Source organism: Agelaius tricolor, unplaced genomic scaffold (genome assembly GCF_023055355.1).
Source record: "Agelaius tricolor isolate 1412-34295 unplaced genomic scaffold, bAgeTri1.0.p SCAF_11, whole genome shotgun sequence".
Classification (NCBI taxonomy): Eukaryota; Metazoa; Chordata; class Aves; order Passeriformes; family Icteridae; genus Agelaius; species Agelaius tricolor.
In genome coordinates, this window is record NW_027269271.1 from 25,224,788 (window position 1) to 25,246,555 (window position 21,768).

The window sequence follows — 21,768 nt, forward strand, 5'->3', positions numbered from 1 at the left end:
AAGTGGTTTTTCAGAGAGTGTCATTTTTACACACATTTTCATTCAGTTCAGATATTAAAAGTTGACTGAATTCCATCAGTTCTTCTTATTAAGTGTGATTGTCTCAGATTAGAATTTCTGAATAACACTGCCCTCAGTTTTTGGGTCCAGACAGAACCCAAACCTGGAAGGATCTGTGTAAAAACAAATAAAATAGTAATAATAAAAAAGATGCTCTACGTGAATAAAAGCTTTTATTTTCTTTGGGCAGTATTTAACTGACTAGGCAAGGCATTAAAACATTGTATTTAACTTCTATTAGCAAGTAATTTTTGATTGCATGGAACACATCCCGATTTTAGATACACCTTCAGTGGCTGAGACATCCAAATCCTTTGTTACTGCCTGAACCCTCTGTGTGCTTCTTTTTATAAAGTTAAGGCATGTGATGCAAAATGAGAAGACCAGTCTCCTTGACCCAAGAGAGACAAATTTAAAAATCTCTTCAGAGGTTTGGGGAATCTGAAATGGAAGCTGAAGAAGGGTTTAAAATTTCAAACAAGCCTCCCCCCTCTAATTGAAGCCCTGATCAGCCCTGAACAAGTTACCACGTTCTGACACACTGTGATTTATTTGCATTGCTTTATGGTGCCTGCTTTAGTGTGTGAGAAAGGAAGAAACCCACCCCAAAACCGCCGTGCTGACTCCTGATACTGGGTGTTATTTTTGTGTGTTAGCTTTGAGGCAGTTACGAGGCTGGGGATTAAATACTTTCAAACACACACTCATCTCAGGATCTGAGGCCTGGGGCTAAGGCTGAGATGAAATACAGTTTTTTTTAGCCTGGCATAAAGTCTGGCTGTGATTGTCTCAGGGAACAAAGGTAGAGACTGAACAAAGATGCAGTATTAAAACTTGTGGCCAAAGAATGATAAGCTTTTAATGTCTGTTGTAGTCTGTCCACTTGCTGTGCCAGCTTTGGCAGAAAACAGCTTGCTTGTTTTTCAGTTTGCAGGCTATCTATAGAAAATTACCTGGAAATTATTTTGCTAAAGGATTAGAGTGGCCTTTTGCTTTTGAATACAAGTTGACCAAAAAGAGGTTTTGAAAAGAAGTTCTGTGTTCATGTTTTGTCAATCAGAAAAATCTTTTCTATATACTAAGCTGAGAATCTTCCCAATAAAACTGATTTTCTTAACTGAAAATCAGTTGAGGAATGATAGTTTCAGTGCACAGTTAGTCTGTGTGCTGATGAATCTGTGATCTTTTCCAGAACACTGTTGTAAGATGCCAGTATATTCATAGGCTTCTTTGAAAGTGTTATATAAAGGCTAATGTTTATTTTTGTAATGTGATTGAGATTAAAGAAATTGAAGCGTGGCCTGTTTATGGTTCTGTTTGTGATTCTTTAGGAGACTGGGACTTTTATGTGGACAGAAATGTGAACTAATATGCTTGATTTTCCCTCCTGTTGTTTCTGTAAAGCACTGAGAAAGGTACAATGGTACTACGAGTTGACAAAGCTTTTTGTGTTGATAAGCAATAGAAAGTCAAAAGTAAATGGCTGAAAGTAACTGAAAGCATTGAGTTTTAGCTGATAGAGACAGCTTTTACTTCTGTGTTGGCTAGCAGTGTTGGCTGTATCTTGCAATACTGTTAAAATTGTGTCAATTAATGCAGATAGGATGACATAAAATATACATCAAGGATCCTTCATTGACATAGTAGTTTCTACTTGATTTGGAATTCAGGAGAATAGAATTCAGGATATGTATTGATACAACTTTTTGGACTAATGACAAGAGCAAAACATGCTATATAGTTATCAAAAAAATGCACACTGAAAAATCAGTGTGATAAAAGTAAATGACCTTTATCTTAATGCACACAAATATAATTTATATGTAAAGAATAATTATTGGCCTTATGTCTATGAATAATTTTATTTTTACATACAAATAAAGTGCATTCCTACCTACTGTCTGTTTGCTGAGTTTCACTTTAGCTGCTGTTCAGGTTGCCATAGCAGACAGGTAGAATAAGAAAAACACTTTTAAGGTGAGTTTATATGTATTCTTTCACTGAATAATTCCAGTCTGGTTTATGACTGGGTCATTCTGTTGGTAATTATATTACTGCTGTATTGCTGCAAGAGACAAGCAGAGATGGCTAATATTGGTACTCCTTTTTCAGAAATAACAGCCCTCCAAGAAGTACATCAGCATCAAATAGGCTTAACATGAGTGGCAGAGGAAATCCATAAAGTGTCACTTCAACTATTTTAAATGTAGTTACTAGAGAAATTGAATTAATTAAAAAACATAGGTTGAAGGCAAGAATGCATGGCTAACTTCAGGGTGTCAACAGAGGGTAAATTGTTCCTTCCCTATTCTTTCATCCAGATCTGCTCAAGGGAGAGGGGATGTAAAGCAGCAAGTCCAGTCAGCTGAGATTTGCACAGCCATAGTTCTGTTACAGTAAAAAAAAGGCAAAAAACCCCAAGGTGATAAACGCTGTGAAAAGCAGGTGTAGAGTCACAACCTGTAGATGCTCTGTGTTTTACAAGTGTGGAGCTGGAGCGCTCTCTGAAGAGCTCGTGTGACATCTCCAGTCTGAGGATAAACTGGGGCAGTCCTTGGGTTCGTTGTGAAGGCTGGGGAAAAGAGAGCTTTAGGAAACTTCAACATTGCTCTGTTTTCAGGAGAAATTTGATCATTTGGAAATGTCAATATGCAGCAGTGTGACCATATGTTCTGCTTTGAAGGTTTGGTGTTGATGGATTGAGCTTTTCACATGTTTTGTCCCCAGTGTACATTGAGCAAAGGAAAATGTGGACTTCAGTGCTGGATTTCCATTTGTGCTGGTTTTTTGTTTGTCTCTATGTTTCTTGAGCATAAATGATCAACTTCCATATGGAATTATTTGCAGATAATGCTAATAGCTATACCCCTCTATATTTTGACTCTGTATTGTATCTAGAATTTATAAATATATCTTTCTTTCTTGCTATATGTGTTAATATTGTTCCTACTACACCTCTGATATTTTGATGGCAACTGAAATTACAAACCTATTTTTAAATCAGTGGAGTATCAGTAGTATCAGTTGGTTAAGGGAACGCACTGAAGGTCCAGAAGCATTCCAGTAAGCTCTGCTAGGATTTTCTAGCTTTGTCTGTCAGGAATTTTATTGCATGCAGCTTGTTTCCTATACTTCTTCCCCTTCCTTTTAATATCCACAGGAAGCTTGATGAACTTTTGTTTTTAAATGGCATAGTGGACTTGAGTAGGGCTTTACATTTGGAAATGGTATTGCCCTTCACATTTTTTCCAACACTGTTTTGTTGTATTTCTGTAATTTGGTTCCAGCACAGTGACAGAGGTGGGAAGCTTTCCCATGGAGGCTTGAGGCATCAGCTGGTGCTTTGGGCAGTGCTGCTGGACCCTGTGTAGGGGATGGGTTTTTATGTGAAGCAGTGCAGTAAATGTGCCTTCTCTGGTGTCTTCCTGGGTTTTGGCCTGACTCAAGCTGAACTGGTGTTTGCAGTAGCTACAAAAAAGCACTAAAGCCTAATGTACACAAAACTGGATGTGTTTCTTCCTCTGCTGTTTTCTAGGTGTGAAAATGTTGTAGAATTCAGGTTGATAAGTGTTTTAGGGCTGTTTCCCAGCTATTCTTCATTATAGAAATGAAGCATGATCAAAGATGATTGAAGTGTTTTGTGCTTTTCTTTGCTTGAGCTGAGAAGATCCTTGTCCAGTTAAGAGCTAGAAAAGAAATGCTTTGCACCAAATTATTACCATGCTGACTGGTGGTGTTTCAGAATTTTCCTTACTGAGTACTTGTAGTACAATTTTGCAGAAGAGGTTTTTTTCTTATTAGTAAAATGGTAGCTGGGAGGAACTTGTCATTCCTCCTTCTAGCGTACAGAGAATCCAGAGGACATTTCCTATCAGTGATAAATTGAAATTAGGCCATACTTGGGTCAGAGATTCATGTGTGCTCTATCAATTACAGAAGAGCTCTAGCTGCTCTAGTAGTACTTAACAGCCTTCTGGATTCTTGCAGTTTTAAAAACCACTGTAATTGGAAAGGTTTGATTTACTTTGACAATATACTGAAGCCTTTTTTAATAAATAATCAAACTCAAACGTTACACACATTTTGGGTACAACATTTCTATTTCAGTCCAGGCTTAAAATTTTATTTAGGAAAGCAATATGGGTAAAATACTTTAGCAGATTGATAGCAGATTATCAATGGAAGAACATACACTGCTACTTTTTTCCAAAAAGTAATGTGATGCACTTAAATTGGTTAATGTTCAGTGGAAGAAGAGGATCAAAGAGCTTTCTAAATCACATAATACCTTCTTTATCTGTGAATGACACTGACTATTACAGGAGCTTTTCTCGTTTCCAGGTTCAGTTTTGTTGTGTCAAAACTCTGCTTTGAACTCAGTGTACATGTTGTCTTAGCTGTTTGCACTCCAAGTGTGAACTAGAAGATCGACTTAGGAACACTAAAATAAAGGCCAAGCCATGTGAAACTATGATTTTATAGTGTATGTAGTTACTATAAATTCAAGAAGAACTGACAAATCATATGAATATGCATAAAATTTATTGCTTGACCAGTTGACCAGTCAGATAATTGGACGTTTGTAAGATACTACATCACAAAAATTGTAGATATTTTCAGATTTGTGGTTTTTGTTTCTCAGTCATTGTTTACTGTGCTTCTCTTGCATTTCTTTTAACCCAGTCAATTAAACTGTTCTCTCATCTGTTTCATTTTCTTCTTCAACAGCTTCGGATTTTTTTTCCTCTCATTTTGAACTGTTAGATTTTAAGAGGAAGGTTGAAGACTGGTGTCAATAATAGTAAAATATGAGTCCTGGTTTCTGAGGATGTAGATTCCTCTGGTGTGTGTGGTGCACAGACCTCATTCTGATCTTGGGTGTGCCACACATCCAGCATCTCTGAGGTGCCCTTTGGTGATGAGGGTGGGGGTGAAGGTAAACCCTGCCCCAGTCATCTGCTGAAGGTGCCTGGCAGAATCAAATTTGTATTCCCACTTCAAGTTCTGCAGCTCTGAGCTTTGCATCTCAATTTAAGCAAAATGAAATTAATCTTGTTTTTCTGCCAGGTGGGGAAGTGCAGTGAGTGAAGAGGTGCACATTTGGTTTTTCTGCAGGTGTTGCAGAGAAGCAAAGGCAGTGGGCTGCTATGGTTTATTACAGAAGAGAGGTGGATAATGTGCTGGTGGTTCTCAAATAAATGTGATATGAAAGAGAGAAGTTTATTTTGTGTGTTATTCCCAGCAACTGCTGAGTAGGGGTAGTGCTGACCTCTCTTTTTATGCATCACATCAAGGGCTTGTTGCATCACACCATCCACTGCTGAGGACAGAGAACTGGACCTGTGGCTCTAAAGAGTTCAGTGGTTCTTGCATTGAGTCAGTGCAGTGTGCTGGAACCAGTAATAAAGGAGCTGAAGCACTGGGAATCTGTTCCAGATTAATTTCTGATGGCTAGGACTTATTTTCCACCTGTAATTCTTTAGATTTCGTGAAAGATTTTCGAAGTAGCAGGGAATTTCTTCCATGATCTGGAGATGAGAGAAGTGTGTTTTGTTTTAAGTTGGAAGATGTGTTGAATGAGTTTATTATCTGATGTTATATGTATCCAAGTCCTTGGAGATACTATATTAGTAAGCATTTTGTTCCACCATCTGTGGAATGAAAGAATCTTGTTTTTCTGTAGATGGAAATCCTTTTTGCCCCATAATATGTCTTCCCTTCCTTCCTTCTCTGCATTAATCCCATCTTTCTCACATAACACCATAATTCTGGGGATTTTTTCCAGAGCTGTGTGGGTATTGATTGCCCAGCAGGTTGCTGCCAAAATACATAGAGCAGCTTGCTTTTCCCTTGGAGGGCAGTCACTTGGATTTGCTTTTACTGTGTAGATACTCATTTTCATGACAGATATATATATTAAAATATGAGCATAAAGAATAGTAAATGAACAGTACAATCCCATAATATTAATTTCTATAGGAGATTAGATTAAAGGTACAACACTTGAAAAGTGGCAGCATCTGAACACTAAATCAGCATGTAAGTCCTCTTGTTCATGTTACTGAGGCTCTGAATACTGAGCTTTCTTTGTAGGCTGGAGGAGACAAAAAAGCTACATGGTTAAAATATACCCAGGCAATCATGCCAATGTAATTTTTTATTCCCTATCTGCACTGTAATGCAGATAAATGAACATTTAATACAAATTGAGATAATGTAAGAGGAAGGTTCCCTCTTTGTGATATTTTTTCTTTTCATTTATCCCGCAGTCTTTGAAATTGCACATTCTCCTGTGATACTGTAGAGATACATGCTATGGCTTGGAAATAGCTTGCTTCTGAGGCTTGTGTTTTGAAGAGAAAGGCACAGGTATTTTTTATTTACACCCTTTTTGGGCTATATCCAGTATACAGCTGCTGGTTTTCGTTGGCCCAGCCCCACTGACAGTCCAGCAGAGCATATTGGTTGTCACTGTGTTACAAAGGTACATTGTAAATGCTGTGTTGGTTCATTCAAAATGAGTATTTTAACTGTCCCTTATTTGGTGAACTTGAAAGTACATGCAAAGCCCACTTCTTATGTTATATTATTAACAGATTACTTTAAATAGCATATATATTGAAACAGCCTCTTAGCTGAAACACCAAATTGCATTGATTGTAGTAATTTCATACTGTGTTTTTGTATAAATGATGAAGGCTGAATAAAACCCCAGCATATTTCATGGGTTTCACAGTTCTTTCTTGATTCTTTTATAAATGTAACTTTAAATGTTGTTACTTAAGCATCAGTCCACCTGTGTGCTTTTCTGCTTTCAAGTAATTGTATTGGTGTACTGGCTTAATAGCTTCTATATTGTATTTACCTTGGTTTCACTTAACAAGTCACTTGTAAAATGCATTTTACCCCATCTCTGGAATTTGCTCATAGATTTTCTTTTTGACTACTCATGTAGAAGGAATGCAGGGTTTATTATGATGCCAATTAGAAATTGTTTCTTGAGACTCATGAGCAATAGATGGGTGTATATGTAGTGGTTTTGTTCCCTTATTAATTTCCTATAATAACCCTTGTGGCTATTTTTTTTTCATTAAGCTTCATTTCTGTACAGATGGCTTTTAAATGTACCTTCTGATGTGAGGAAACATGCAATAGTGTAGTAGAAACATGTTCCTATGTAGTTAACAAAACTTGTCTTGGCTAGAGGTTTCAAGTACTGAGATGCTTGAGGGAAGTGGTCTCAGATGCTGAATACCCACCGTGTGTATGTGTCAGAAAATGCATTTCAGGCTACAAGGCTGGGGGTTTAAATGGATTTGTGAAGGAGCTTCATGATGGTCAGTAATGATGAGGAGGGGTAGGAGGCAGGTTGGTGGTTAGGACTGTGTCTTAGGGCTGTTATTGTAGCCATGTGGGGTTTTTTTTCTTTTTTGATAGCCAGCCCTCTAAAGACTTCATTTCAGTTTGCAAAGTGGATGGAGCACCATTGCTGTTGGGTTTGCTCCCACTGTTCTCAAGGGTGTTTACAAGTATGTTTGTGCCAGTAATGAACAGCAATGCTGGAACATGAGGTTTCTTATGGGTTTGGGTTTTTTTGGTCAGAGAAAGAAGACAGCTTAGGTAGGGAGAAAACAAATGGATGCAGGAAGAAGTGGATGGGGAAGGAATGTGAGAGGGGAAAAGGGGCCCTCCAGATGAAGAAAACAGGAGTATGCTGAGTATGCTAGAGGCTCAGAATGAGAGGTAAAGAGGTGGGGATTCATGGCTGAGCTGAATCAGCCACCTTGTCAGTGGACAGAAGAAGTGGCAGAGGTTTCTCAGTTTTGGTCTGTCTGAGAAATGTTGCACCTGAGTTTAGAAGAATTTGGAGTTCCTACAGCTCTGTAAGATTTCTGATAACTGTATTAACACTCATAACTCATTAATAAGGAAGCCTTTCAAATGTTTTTGGGTTTTGTCTGTTAAGTCTTTATTTCCTGTGCCTGCTAACAGAGATACAGAATTATGGGCACTTACTGTTAGAACTAAAACTTCATGGAGCCCAGCATAAATTTCAGGTAGAAATCCTGATTGCCTCAGTGGCACAGCATATCAGTGAAAAGAAAAAGCTTTACAGTGCACCTAAATGCAAGTTGCTGCCTGTTTCTGGTGGTTAGTGCTCAGTCCCTTCAGCACTGCCACAAGCATGTCAATGGCCCTGAGCACAGGGGAGGTGCATGCTCAGAAATAGCAGTTTCAGTACGCACTGTTGCCATGGATGATGGAGTTGTATCGAATGAGTTACTAGTTACAGATGACTTAAGACATAATGCACTGTGAGCATCAGCAATGATGCTAGTTAGATCATGATCACAAACGTGGGAGGGAACTTTGCTACACTTGACAACAGTGTTTTATAATGTGTTTGGTGTGATATGAATATAAAGGTCTACACAAAATGGGAATTAAGTTATCTGCTTAGGGATAATTTCAGGGAGAAGACAGTATGACATAAAAGTCCATATTTATTTCAGGGATGTATGGTAATCCAGCTTTACGTAAGGTAGGATTTGAGAAATAGTAACCATTTGGTGTCTATAATTACATTTCTTCAAAAGGTATGTCAGAATTTACAGTGCTGTTGTGGAGCTGAGTTGTCAGAGGAGCAGAGATGACCCAGGAGTGCTGGAAACAAAGCCTGTTGATAAAGTGCTGGTAGTAGGTGCCTGACTGCTTTCCAGTGGTCTTTCGGAGCTTTTGCCTGTTTGGATGGTCCATTCTCTGAAGAGCAGCTGAATGTATAAATTGTGTTTCATCCAGCAGCTTCTCTCCCCTATGGGTACAACATTGATGGGCTGGTAAATGGTGGCAAAGCAGTTTTCACTGCTTGCCCATTATCCTTTTGGTCTGTCCCATTCTGGTTGTGTGGCACTTCTGGCTTTTATTATCAGCTTTTGCTCACTGGCACTCACATGTGTCAGTCCCACGTGAGCTTTATAAAACAGGACAGCTCCTTAGGAGTTGTAGGCTTTTAATTAGAGATTCTAGGGGACCTCAGTCAGTTCTTCTCTTATTGCCCAAATCTAAGAAAGATCTAAAACAATGTTGAGTCTATTTGGGTTTCATTCTTGTTTCTACCCTACATTGGAAAGAAGAAAAATTCATAAAGTATTAGAGTACAGGATTAATCCACTCTGGGATAGAGTGTGCAGCTTTAAATAATTTTATTCCTCAAATGTGTTTAACATCAGAGTCAAAACCTTAAATACTGAAAAATAAAAATCATCCCATAAACCTACTTGTTCTATATGTTTACTTTAGTTTGTTTTTGAATAAAGATAAATAACAGCTTCAGATCAGTATGTTAAACGGATTAATTTTTAAAAATAACTGTGTGATGACATTACTTGGAACTCATGCACAAATTAAGAAACATGATTTCATATTAAATTTATGTTTAATGCACCGTGCATTAGCTTTTTGTGGTTTACAGTATTTCAAATTTGCAAGTTGCATGAAACAAAGTGTTAAAAAACATTAGACACATAAACCACCACATTTTGCTCTACGAGCATATGAGTAAGCTCAGGAAAGGATTTTTCTCCTTTTTTTTTTTTTTTTTTTTTTTTTTTTTTCCCAGCTGTATTCCTCTGGAAAAACTTGCGTGGAAGGCAGCACTGTGGTGTAAACCTATCTATTTGTTCTTCCCCAGAGCAGGGATGGATCCTTTTCCAGGCAGCACAGGCAGTTACATAAGCAGGAGCTGGTTCCTGTCTCCAGGTGCTGGGGCCTCTGCAGCAGGCTGAGGCTGCTTGGCAAGGCTGGCGTTTGTCAGGCAAACAAATCAATGGCTTTCTCCTTGAAATAGTAAAAAAGGGTAGGAAATGGAATTTTATTTCTACTGTAAATGGTTATAAAGCAGGTGTCCTTTTCAGTTGAGCTGCTTTTATTTTCTGGAGCACAAAGGTTGATAATGCTGCTGTAGTTGTTCTTGTCTCCCTGTTACTTTTGACTGTGATACTTCCTATAATTCTGCTTTGAAGTTGCTGCTCTTTTGACTGCCTTACTACTGCTCAGGCATGTGTGAATGTCTCCTTATGGAAACTTGGCTGGAGACAAAAGTGGAAATAATGGCTTTAAAATGGCGTGGGGGAGAGTCAAGGCAAAAGATGCAAATATTGGTGAAATAATTAGAGAGGCTGTTCTGCTTTAAGCATTGTCCACCTCTCTTTGTTCAGTTGATTGGAAAAAAAGCCAATCCAATGCAACATTGCAATAGTTTATCTTTTGTCAGCATTCGTGGGTAGTGAGCTGGTACAAAGTGTTGTATTGCACAGGAATAGCCTGCCATGCCCCAGCCTGCTCTTTACACGGAGTAGTAGAAACATCAGCAAATTATGGAAAGTAAAGCTGAAGGATGCTTGGTCATCTTGAGCTTTTGGTGCAGGGAAAGGATTATCAGTGACTGCATCTTCTTTGTATTTGTTACATTTCATTTTTGCTGCTGTATGTAGTATTTCTTATTAAATGGATTTATGGTGAGTTTTAATGGATTTTTCTAATCTGAGCTGTGATATAGACCAGGTATTTAAAAAAAAAATCTGTGTCATTTGCTGAGTTTTCTTTAATAACTTAGAATTCTGAAAACAATTTTTTTTTCTGATTGCATTGAATGACTACTACTTTAATTTATTAATAGAACACTTAATTTTGGAATGCTTAATTTGGGGCCTAATCTGAAGTCCTTGCCATTGCAGACACTTTCAGGTGTGTGACAGATACTGCTACTGCTGTGTCACAAACACTTTGTAACACCTGCCTTTCCCTTCATTTGGCACCTGCTAGGCAGAAGAACTCCATGTTTGGGGACAAAATCATTGGGCATATGGCAAACCACCACTATTCCAAGCATTACATTACTTGAGTGAAGAACCCCCTTTTCCATTTGTGAAGGTTTAGCTTCCAGACTGATTGATCAGATAAAATAATTAATTTTACGTTATTGATGTGTGTCCTGAAACTTTTCACCTGTCTCTCCCCTTGTTCAGGTACTCTGATTTCCTGTTAATGTAACCCCCTGCTATGGCATTCCTTGCTGTAGTTTGGATTTTCTTGCAGAGTTGGGGCCTGAACACATCTCCTGTCTGTAGTCTCTGAATCTCCCATCTGATACTTCCAGAGTGTAGACAAGGTAGGAAGTGAAGATACCAGTGTTGAAATCTGGATTTGCATGTAAGATAATGCCTGGTTCAACTAATCTAGCAATAATAAAGTGCCTTAAAATGGCTGCAAATGTCTCCCTGCCTACTCAAAGACATCTCCTCACTGGTAGCACATTATAGAGGATCTGTAGTGTAGTTAAGAGTTGGATCTTTGCCAGTAGATGGAAGCATTTTTTAGCATCTCCTCATGCTTTGAGCATTTTTTGCATTTTTTTACCATAGTATCAAAATTGCTTCTTTTTCAGTCTCTTTCCATTTATTATAAGCTATTCCAGTTTCTGCTAGTTCAGATTACTTTCATTTAATGTTGTAAACATTTTTTACATTCTTTTTGGTGGAAGATATTTCTAATTATGTATTTTTGGAGTTCTTGCCTTCTATTCTTCATCTTTTCTTCATTCTGAGCACGTCTCTGCTTGTCAAAATTCTCTTCAATTTCTGTTTTGCTTTTGCAGTAATTGGTAGTCGCCTTCCTGGAGCTCCTGAGGGAAATCAGACACGTGGGGTACGACCAAAGCCACACCTGAGTGGCACCACTGTAGGGCAGCAGACAGAGGGGTTCAGCCCACCACCAGCAGAAGGGATGAGGAACTGAAATGCTCCAAGCAGCAAACTGGGACAGCAGGGACACTGGGCCTCCTGCATTTGCTGTGATCTTAGTTCTCAGTGGGCCCATAGCTTTAGGTGGAAATAGATGTATTTTTCACAAGTGTGATGGAACTCTTTTTTAGCAGTGTGTGTGATTCAGAGAACCTAATAATCGCTAGGTTATATGTTGTTGTGAGTATTCTTGGCTCTCATTTGTAGTTATTCCTTTTGTCCTCAATTTTCATTTAAATATACTTCTCTTACATTAAATTCTTACTGAAAAAATAATTTGGCTCTGTTGCCAACTTGTTCTTTTTTTCCATGAAATCCAAATGTTATAATTTACTTTTCTTTTTTCTTTTACTTGCTTTTTGTTTAAATATACTACATTCATATCTGTAAGCATGCTTTGATTTTTGCATTGATCTTTGTAAGGGGAAATAGCTGCTGAGAGTAAATGTTGAACTGTAAACAAAAAAGCTCCAGGACCTCCAGGTAATATCTCTTCAAAGCTTACTTTGGAGAGTGGCAGCCATTGATTGGATCTTCTCTGTTGAGTGGTTACGCACAAAAAAGTCATTACCTGGGAAGAATGGAACAAGGAAAGAGGAGCAGAGTAAAAACAATGAATAATAAAGCTGTGCCCTGAATATTGCTTGCCTAGAAGGTTTGCAGGCTTAGAGCAGGGTGGCAGCAGAGCTGCTTTCAGCTGGGGGTTGCTAGGGCTGATCCGTTTCTGATCAGGGAAGGTTGAACTCTGTGGTTAATGTATGACTGGTTCATGTGGTGTTTGTGATGCAGCTGACAGGCCTTGCCATAAATCACAGAATTGTCATTAATTGATCTGTCTTTTTAAAGGGGTCATGAAAACTGAATCATTTTCCTGTACTCCAGGCTGGGAGGGGACCTGGTGGTGGTACAGAAAACCTTCCCCACTGCCACGTGTACTCCACATCCCTTTGAAAAGGTTCATTCTGAAGCCTTTCAGTGGAACTAAATTTCCTCCACTTCTGTTTTTGCATGCATGTGATGCCTATCTGAAGAATGTTGTAATAAGATAACATCTACTATTTCCCAGATAACCAAAATTAATTTTCATTTATAGAGGCGGAAATACACATAGCATCAGAAATTTTACTTGTATACAGGAAGAGTTCTGCTGGCATCCAAAGCTGTGGGATTCTGAGTTTGGAAACAGTACTACTCAGAGTGCTGCTGTTCAGTTCATTAGTTTCCTGGAATTATTACTGTTGCTTATTTCTGAAAAGAATAATAAACAGCCCTGGGAGAAATCTAGTGTAACACTGAATATTGCTTTCATGCATGGAGAACTGATTTTTTTTTTTTAGCACTGTTAATTTTGCTGGAGCTTGAAGATTTTTTTTCTAACATATGTTGCAGCTACATCAGAGTACTAATAAATATTTCAACTACCTAACAGGTCAAAATGTCAGTGCTAGCAAAGCTTAAAAAATGAATTTAACGTATCTAATTCCTTTTCTTGTTGTACTATTTGTCGTAAACTGGTTTCTGTTTTCTCTGCCCATGGCTGTGTTGGATTTTTGAGCTATGTTGGCTGTTAGGATGCAGCCTGAGAAAATGAGCACCTGACCTATAGAAATGCTGTGGATTGAAGAATAAAAGTTTCTTCAGATGACTTTTTTTTTCCTCTTGGGTCCTCCATACTATTGAAGGTTGGTGCTATTGTGGGCCTTCTGAGAAGAAGCCTTTAGGAAATGAAGGAAGCCTAAGATTGTAGGGGGGAATAATTTGAAGACAAAACCACTTGTTTAGCTGTAACAAAATCAGTGGGAAGCTGATGAATACAGTTTACAGAATTCAGAGGGCTGTGAATTCTTGTTGACTATCAAAGCTACTAGCTCTTTATTTTTGGAAGGCCTATTGTAGTAGAATATAATTGATTTCAGAGGCTAGTTTTATAAATTGTTACAGTCAAGGTCATCAGGAATACAAAGACAGTTGGAGTTGCTGCGTTACACTGAGGGTTTACATTAAATGAAGAATAATAACAGGTAGGTAACAATGGGGTTTTTATTAGCAACGTTTTTCACCAGACTTTTGGAGAGCAATAATGGCATAGTGCACACACATCCCTGAATTCAAAGCTGCAGATGTAATCCAAATCATCTGAAGCTTGCAGCATTTGCCAAATATGCCTGTGCTAGCTGCAGTCACGTGTTGAAAAGGACATGGTTTGTGGCAGAATTACCTGTCATAAAATACATGTTTGTATTTTCTAGGATCAAGTAGAACAGCCTGATTCAGCAGAACTGGCTGGTTGTGCTGCTGTCATCATGAGAAGGCACAGGGTCATTCGTTTCTTAACATATGTGTAAGAAAAAGGTAAGAGGCAAGTTCTGATTTAGAATATTATGATTCAAGAGTTTTGCACCTGAAATGTTTTTTATGTATTCTTACAGATATCTATTTATATACATATACCTTTGTGTATGGATGGATCTCTTCTAAAGAAGATGATGGAGTATTTTTAGCAATTTGTTGTTTTGTTTTTTACTGAGAGTAATTACCCCATTTTAGAGCAAAGATTGTGTGTTTGGGAGAGGGGGAAGGCGGGCAAAGTCTTTCCCAGTCTGTGCTGTAGCCAGATCTCATCAGTTCTAAATAAAGCTATTGCTCAACTCAGAACAAAGTGTTCATTACAGCAGAGGTGCCTGACTCGCAGGGACAGGTAACACAGAGCGCCGAAGGGAGCTGGAACAAGATGTGCACTTGGCCATTGTTTGTTGGGCTTGAAGGAAGTCTTCAGGAGCCCTGGATCTAATCAGTCTGTCTGTCCAGTCCATCTGTACTTCCATGCTGTCGTGCTATGGGAAAGTGCCATTTTCTGGATGTGTGATTTTTATCAGGATGAGTAAGCAATGTTTGGTTTCAGTTTGATCATGCCCTTTGTGACTTCCATCTTAGGAGCTTTCCATGGGTATTTTTTATGAGGACTCTAATAAACTGTTTGAGCATTTTGTGTTGTAAGAGATTACTGAAACGTGTAGGTTCACAGTTTGATATTGAAAGAGTTGTCTCCACGGGACAGCATGACAGAAAATCCTGAGATCCTATTCTGGTTCTTTACATTTTCTCTGGTTTTTAGGTCTTTGCTGTGAGGCCAACAGTTGCATGTCAGTATTACTTCCTTTCAGTGCATTTTTTTATGACAGTGTATTAATGTGATTATGAGCTGATCATCCACAGTTAAAAGACAATTAGAAAGACTAAAGGTTGTCAGTTCCTGTGGTGAAAACATCCCAAGGATAACTTAGGATGTGCAGTGCAGAAGATCATGGGTTACATAATCCCTTATCACAGAGCCCAACACAAATACGAGTCTGGCTGATTTGCAGGTGTAACACAAGGCCAGTCTCTTGTACAGTTCATTTCCCAGGAAATTTCCAAACTGGCATGTGGCATATCTGAGAGGCAGTCTCCAAGGCTAAGCCTCTTTGAAACACCTAATTTTAAGGAAGGTTTTTCTGTCTTTGTGTCCTTCTTTCCTCCACTATGCAGCTGCAGTCTGAGTTGTGTTTGAATGCTATGATGACAAGGGCAGTAATTCTGGGTAGATATGACACACACATTTCTGGTACATGCACCTTTAAATTTAGACATCAAGGGAGAGTAAAGCGTGTAAGCTTCATGGAATGTAAGTTCCTAAGTTTCAGAAATGAAGATGATGATAAGCCCATGCTGTTGTTATGAAGAAATTGAGAAGTAAAACACACTTCCTGAATTATGCATGATGTGTGATCCAACAGGAGCTTGAAAATAATCTGGTTTGACAGACTGCATGTTTTAATTAGCTCCTTGCCCTGAAAGACAGAAGATGACTCTGCAATGGATAACGAGTGATCTTGAGTTCTGGACTTATATACCAGTGGATAGTAACCATTGTAGTAATCTTTTTTGTATACAGAGTTAAATAAAACATAAAAATTTACTTTTTTTTTCCATAATTAGTCTTTTCTGCCAAGTCTTAGCATGGAGGACTGTATTTTTGAAAAAAGCATCTCCTGTTTTTTACACATTGCTGGTTTGTGCTTCCTTTTCCTTGTACTGGCACAAGATCCTCTCCTTCATATTGTTCATCCCAATATATAGTAATTTTGGATCTCCTTTTTCATAGCATAAAATTACCACTGAAACTTCTTTCTGATTTGCTCCTGTTTTTATTCTCCTTTTTCCAGAGTCTAAGTGTTGTGTGTTTGCTCATCAGCTTCTGTTCATGCCATGACTCAGAATATTTGGGCAATACTACAGAGTTTCTCAACTATTAAGGATCCTTGAAAAAATGTCATGCCAGCCTTTGTCCTAAGAGAAACTTTGGGATTAGAGTAATTCTAAAAGTCTTCCAAACTTTTATAGTGGTACATATGAGATACAGTCAAAAGTCTCAAAATACCTTGTAAAGGAACATGTTTTTTATTTAGCTTGGGCATTCAATAAAAATATTCAAAATAAAATTAAATTCTAAACCACAGGGAAAGCAACTCCTCACTTATTATGGCATGCTGTGTTGGAGCTTTTTATTTTCTATTTTGATCTTGAGTTGCTGGCTATGGTGAGTTGAAGCATTAAATGTTCACCTGGCAAATATGTGAGTTGCTGACAATCAGGAAGCCTTGCTGATATCTGTTAGGAACATGAGTACTCATACTCCTTTACTGTCAGACAGAGGAGAGGACATTAAGGACTTCTGTGGATTTGGCATTGTGTTTTGCCCTTGGCAGAAGCTTGCAGAAAAGCTTGGGGGGTTGTTGCATTCTTTTATATAATAATAATAATTTTAGATATGAGACCTAAAGATTTGCAGCTGACCTTTTCTGAGAAATACCTACTGCAACAGACAATGAGATCTCATTTAGAGTGGCTGTCATCTCAGTGACTTTGAGCTTAAAAATAAAAGGTTCTCCATGTATCCTGGTACATCAGTGAGCGAAATAACAATAGTGATATAAAAGGTCTTTTCTCTCTTCAGTTGGAACTCATGAGCACAAAAATTTGTTATGACATTTTTCAGTCTTGCAGTGCCTCACTGACAAATACTCTTTGCATCATTGACTTCAGTAGCAGGACTTTGCCTAGGAATAATTATATATGTCTTCATCAATTGTTTGCTAGGAGCAATGTTACCATTGTAATGTAAATGAAATACATTATAAATGGATGTGCAGTCACCTGGTATTTTGTACAAAACAGTGCTACTTTTTGAGACTCCTGAAATACAGCTGGTGATCGAGGTGGGCAGCTTTTCCATTGCCTATGTTATGATCTGTGCATCTGTGCACAGTAAATGATATGGCAAATCATCTGTTTTCCTTGCAGAAGGAATTAATCTAAATTTCCAGAACAGAGGACAAATCTAGGAGTATGTTAGATGACAAGTCTAGTTTATCTTGGAATTATTTTGCAAATGTTTTTTTTTCTGTTGATGCATGTTAGATTAATTTTCTTTAAAACTTGCTTCTGTGTATATCTTTAACACATGCCTTAGTCTAATTATATTAAATAGCAATGTATTTATGTTGTATCATGATCACCTTTTAAAACAACCGTGTATCAAATTTTAAGTTGACCTTGAAAACTTGAACTCTGCATTTTGTGATATTTTAATGCACAATCCTTTCCTATCAATAACCTAACTGCAGCTGTTGCCCATAATAAATGCAAAACTGTTGTACTGTAAATATTTATAATTTGTGAATTTGTAAATACGAAATGTTGTAGTAATGGAAATAAAGGTGGTTGATGTTTTCCTCAAATCCAGATCCTGTGGGGGTAATGGTAAAGTATTGTTTTAAATTGGAAACTTCCTCTAATGTGTTGTATCTCTGGTGGAAAAAAGCAGGTTTTTATTTGAGCTGTCAGGTCTAACACTGCTTCATGCTGCAAAACAAGGTTCTCACCCTCTCCTCCTCCATTGCTTTATTTCACAACAGTGAAAGCCAGCTCTGAAGAGAATAAAGCTGTTTTGGATGATGTTCAGAGAACAGGTCAAGTCAAGGTCTCTGTGGTTTATAGGTTATGGCACACATTTCCCATGGAAAATGTCTCTGCTGGTAGTGAATGTTTGGGACAAATGAATCAGGGTGTCTTGTTGCTACAAGACTTTGGTAGTGAGGCATCCATGTTACTGGTGTTAGGGCAAAATATTACTTATAATGTGAAGAGAGTTATGTAACGATTCAGGGTTGGGTTTTTGCTTTGGTTTTGGTTTTTTTCCCCCTCATTTCTCTCTTGTCATCTTCTTTTCTAGCCTGAGAGCATTATCTCTTGATGACACTATTTACTTCTGTGCATTTTGCTGATTTCCAGTGGCTGCCTTTCAGGGAAACAAGGATTATTAAAGTAGACATTTTGAGAGGTAGCACAATTCAAGTAACACCCATTAAGTCCCTTAACAACTTTTACAAGTATGAATCTTTGAAGCATCTCGAGAGGAATGAGGACTGACACAGAGTACTGCTAGCCTACAGTACATCAGTACATTAAAAAATCAGAAGCACAGGGAGTTGAAACTCCTTGTTCAAAGCCACATGAAGTAATTGGTGGTAGCAGAGATCTGAAAGTCAGGTCTTCAGATTTTTTAGTTGGCCTTTCTGGTTTCTCTAGGCTGTTTTGGTTTTTTTTGTTTGTTTGGTTTTTTTTTAGCCTGGTGTCACAGCAGTTTTGCTCTTACCATTATGGTGATCCCAATAGCCAGACATATTAATGTGAGAGACTGGAGGTAATAAAATCCAAAGCAAGTTTGGGGAAGTTGTTAATCTGAATGAAACAAGTTTAAGCACACAAATGATTTTTATTCCTGGAAAATACTTTTGATTTATGTCTGTGATGTATGTAAAATTTGATTTACAAAGGACTTTTCCCCTTAAATCAGGACAATATGTAAGGGAACACTGCTGACTGAAGGTTAAGCATCTGATTGTAATTTGTTCTCTGGCAGGTTTAGACAAGGATCTGGTGGTTGTTCCCTGACAAATGGAGAACTATTTCCAAGCAGAGGCATATAACCTCGATAAGGTTTTAGATGAATTTGAGCAAAACGAAGGTGAGTCATTTTGAAGAGGATTGGAGATGCACATCAGATCTCTTCTCCAGAGGACAGTATGGAAAGGGGGAGATCTGTGATACCCTTTGAGGGTTTGAGTTGCAAATTAATCTCAGAATTTACAAAAAACGTCTTTTAATTTTGCATAGTATGTCTTCAGCATTTCTTAGTAGCGTTCTCTTCTGCTTCCATTCATCTTGTTTACCTTTGTAAAATTTCTTCCTCTATTAATAGCAAATGTGCCATACACTTTTAAAGAAAGGTTTTGTGAAGCTTAATCTCAGTAGCAATATTTGAATCATTTATTTAAAACAAATCAGGCAAAACGTATTTTAAGCTTCTTTAGCAGAAATGTTTTATTAGGTCACATAAATCATATGATGAAAGCTATCATGTTCAAAGCACTAAATTTTTTGCTTAGTCTAATTGGTCATTCTTTGCTGTCTAGGAAGTTGAAATGTTCATTTTATGGGGGTGAGAATCTTTCCAGGCACTTCCAGCTGTCTAAAATACATTAATCAATGCTCTAAAGCTGCTTTTGCAAATTCAACCTGATACTAATTGGGGTAGCTCTAAACTTCTTGAGTTCCAGTAACATTATGGAATTACACTACTAATGGTTGACCAAGGATGTTGGTTATGACAGGTGAGCTTCATTTTTGTGCCCATATTTGAACACTTCTGCATTTCTATTTGGGACATTCTAATGCAGCAGGATTAATAGAACCTGTAGCTTTAACAAGGCAGTAAGCTTTGTTGTTCAAACCCTTTTTCAGATGCCGCTGTTTCACCTACTCTGCTGGGTGCAAAGTGGAATCAGATTCTAGATCCGCCTTCTCGTCGCCTGTCATTCAACTCGGCCGTGGCCAACGTGAATGAAGCTCCAAGTCCTAATGAATGTCAGCAGAGATTAAAGGCTTTCTCCTTGTCCCACTCAGTGACTGCACCAACAGGAGGAGGGGATCGCTGTGCTAATGGAAAGGATTTTAGCATAAGCCCAGAGACCCCAGTCATGTGGATTGATGATCAGGCAGCAGCAGATGATCAGTTGGTTAAAAGAAACAGTAATCGGGATGATCAGTGTAACTCTATGGAAGCAGGAGAAAAGAAATGTGGAAATACAGCTTGCTTGCCAGAGGAGAAAAATGTGCTAGTGGTGGCAGTCATGCACAACTGTGACAGAAGAACACTACAAAGTGGTGATGTGGTGGATTGTACAAATTACAGCAGTCAGTCCCTAATGGACTCTATTAGCTTTACACTGGATAATGAAAACCGACAGAGTGACCAGCTCAGTGTTACTGTAAATGGATCCACAGAAAAGGATATTGATACAGAAAAGCAGGTAAACAGGCTGTGCACTGAAGATGATGCTGTAAGTCATTTGATTAACGCTTCATCTGAAAGCCTGACTGCTGCATGCCCCTCCTCTCGATTAAAGGAGGATTTTAATATGAATAAAGATTTGCTGTTTTCAGAAGCTACAACTGCAGGGATCAATGCAGTGACTCTCTTACAGAGACCAGTTGATGGTACTGCTAAAATGCAAGAAAATTGTGCATCAGTTGAAAATTTCACTAGTAAAGCCATTCCTCAGAGAACAGATCTAGAAGCTGAAAACTCTTCCAGTAGTGGAAGCTTAATTGTAGAACAGGAAACAACCCAGCAGTTGCAGTCTAGGCTATCTGGGCTCACTGAGACCTGTCAACCTAACGTGGCTGGAAGTGGCAATTACAAGGAATGTGTTGCAGAGGATGTTGGTGCCACTGAAGGCGAAGTCATTGAATGTGATAAAAATCTCGGCACAACGGAATTGCACAGCGTGGCAGAATGTTACCCTGAATCTCAGGAGATGACTAATTGGGAGCTGACAAAGTTGAATGAGATGAATAATAAGCAAACTCTAGGAGAGAATGAAAGACTTTTGCAGACCAAACAGCCTGATGATGCATGTGGGAATAGCAGAGAAGATGAAGATGGGGTTTTGGAGGCAGGCATAGACTTAAAAGGGTCTGGTACAGATGAGCTTGGAGGGTCCAGTCTCTCTGATGTGATGGCTACATCAGCAGCAAGCTCTCTGTCTAATGGTTGTGATTCCTATGGAATGCAGAACCCAGTTGTTGCTCATGTTCCAAAGACTTTACCCTCCAAGGAAGACTCGGTAACAGAGGAAAAGGAGATTGAGGAGAGCAAGTCAGAATGTTACACTAATATTTATGAACAGAGAGGAAATGAGGCCACAGAAGGGAGTGGTCTTATTTTAAACAGCACTGGTGATCACATAAAGAAAAATTATTTGCATAATCTTTGTAGTCAGGTTTCATCCATGCAAGGGCAGACTTCACCAAAACCAGTGACTAACCTGCAGTATAGTGTTCCTTTTGGTGGTGCAAGACCTAAGCAACCCACAAATCTGAAACTGCAGATTCCGAAGCCATTATCGGACCACTTACAAAATGATGTTATTCCCCCAAATTGTGGAGGTAGTAGTAAAAACAAAAATGTCTTTGGTAAGACACAGTTAGGGGATACAGCAGACACGTTTCCTGGTGAAACATCTTCAAATGCCTCTGGTACTGGCTCTAATGGGGAACATTTGGACGAGTATGAATCTGGAGTCTCTAATAGTTCGTGCCTTGCAGTAGCCCCAGATAGTCCAGATAATGATCTCAGAGCTGGCCAGTTGGGAGCTCCAGCCAGAAAGCCTTTTACGACTTTGGGTGAGGTGGCTCCTGTGTGGGTTCCAGACTCTCAAGCACCAAACTGTATGAAATGTGAGGCCAGATTTACATTCACCAAAAGAAGGCACCATTGCAGAGCCTGTGGGAAGGTAAGTTC

At 38.6% G+C, this 21,768-nt stretch overlaps 1 protein-coding gene across 2 annotated transcripts in view; it reads left to right on the top strand.

Moving 5' to 3' along the window:
* The window catches only part of ZFYVE9 (zinc finger FYVE-type containing 9), a 57,103-nt gene that overhangs the window by 1,908 nt on the left and 33,427 nt on the right, over window positions 1-21,768 (top strand). For both annotated transcript variants that reach the window (XM_071436732.1, XM_071436731.1), the window contains exons 2-4: window positions 14,111-14,213; window positions 18,826-18,930; window positions 19,707-21,760. In XM_071436732.1, the coding sequence (XP_071292833.1) occupies window positions 18,861-18,930; window positions 19,707-21,760 (2,124 nt within the window). In that variant the 5' untranslated portion in view covers window positions 14,111-14,213; window positions 18,826-18,860. The remainder of the gene's footprint in view (window positions 1-14,110; window positions 14,214-18,825; window positions 18,931-19,706; window positions 21,761-21,768) is intronic.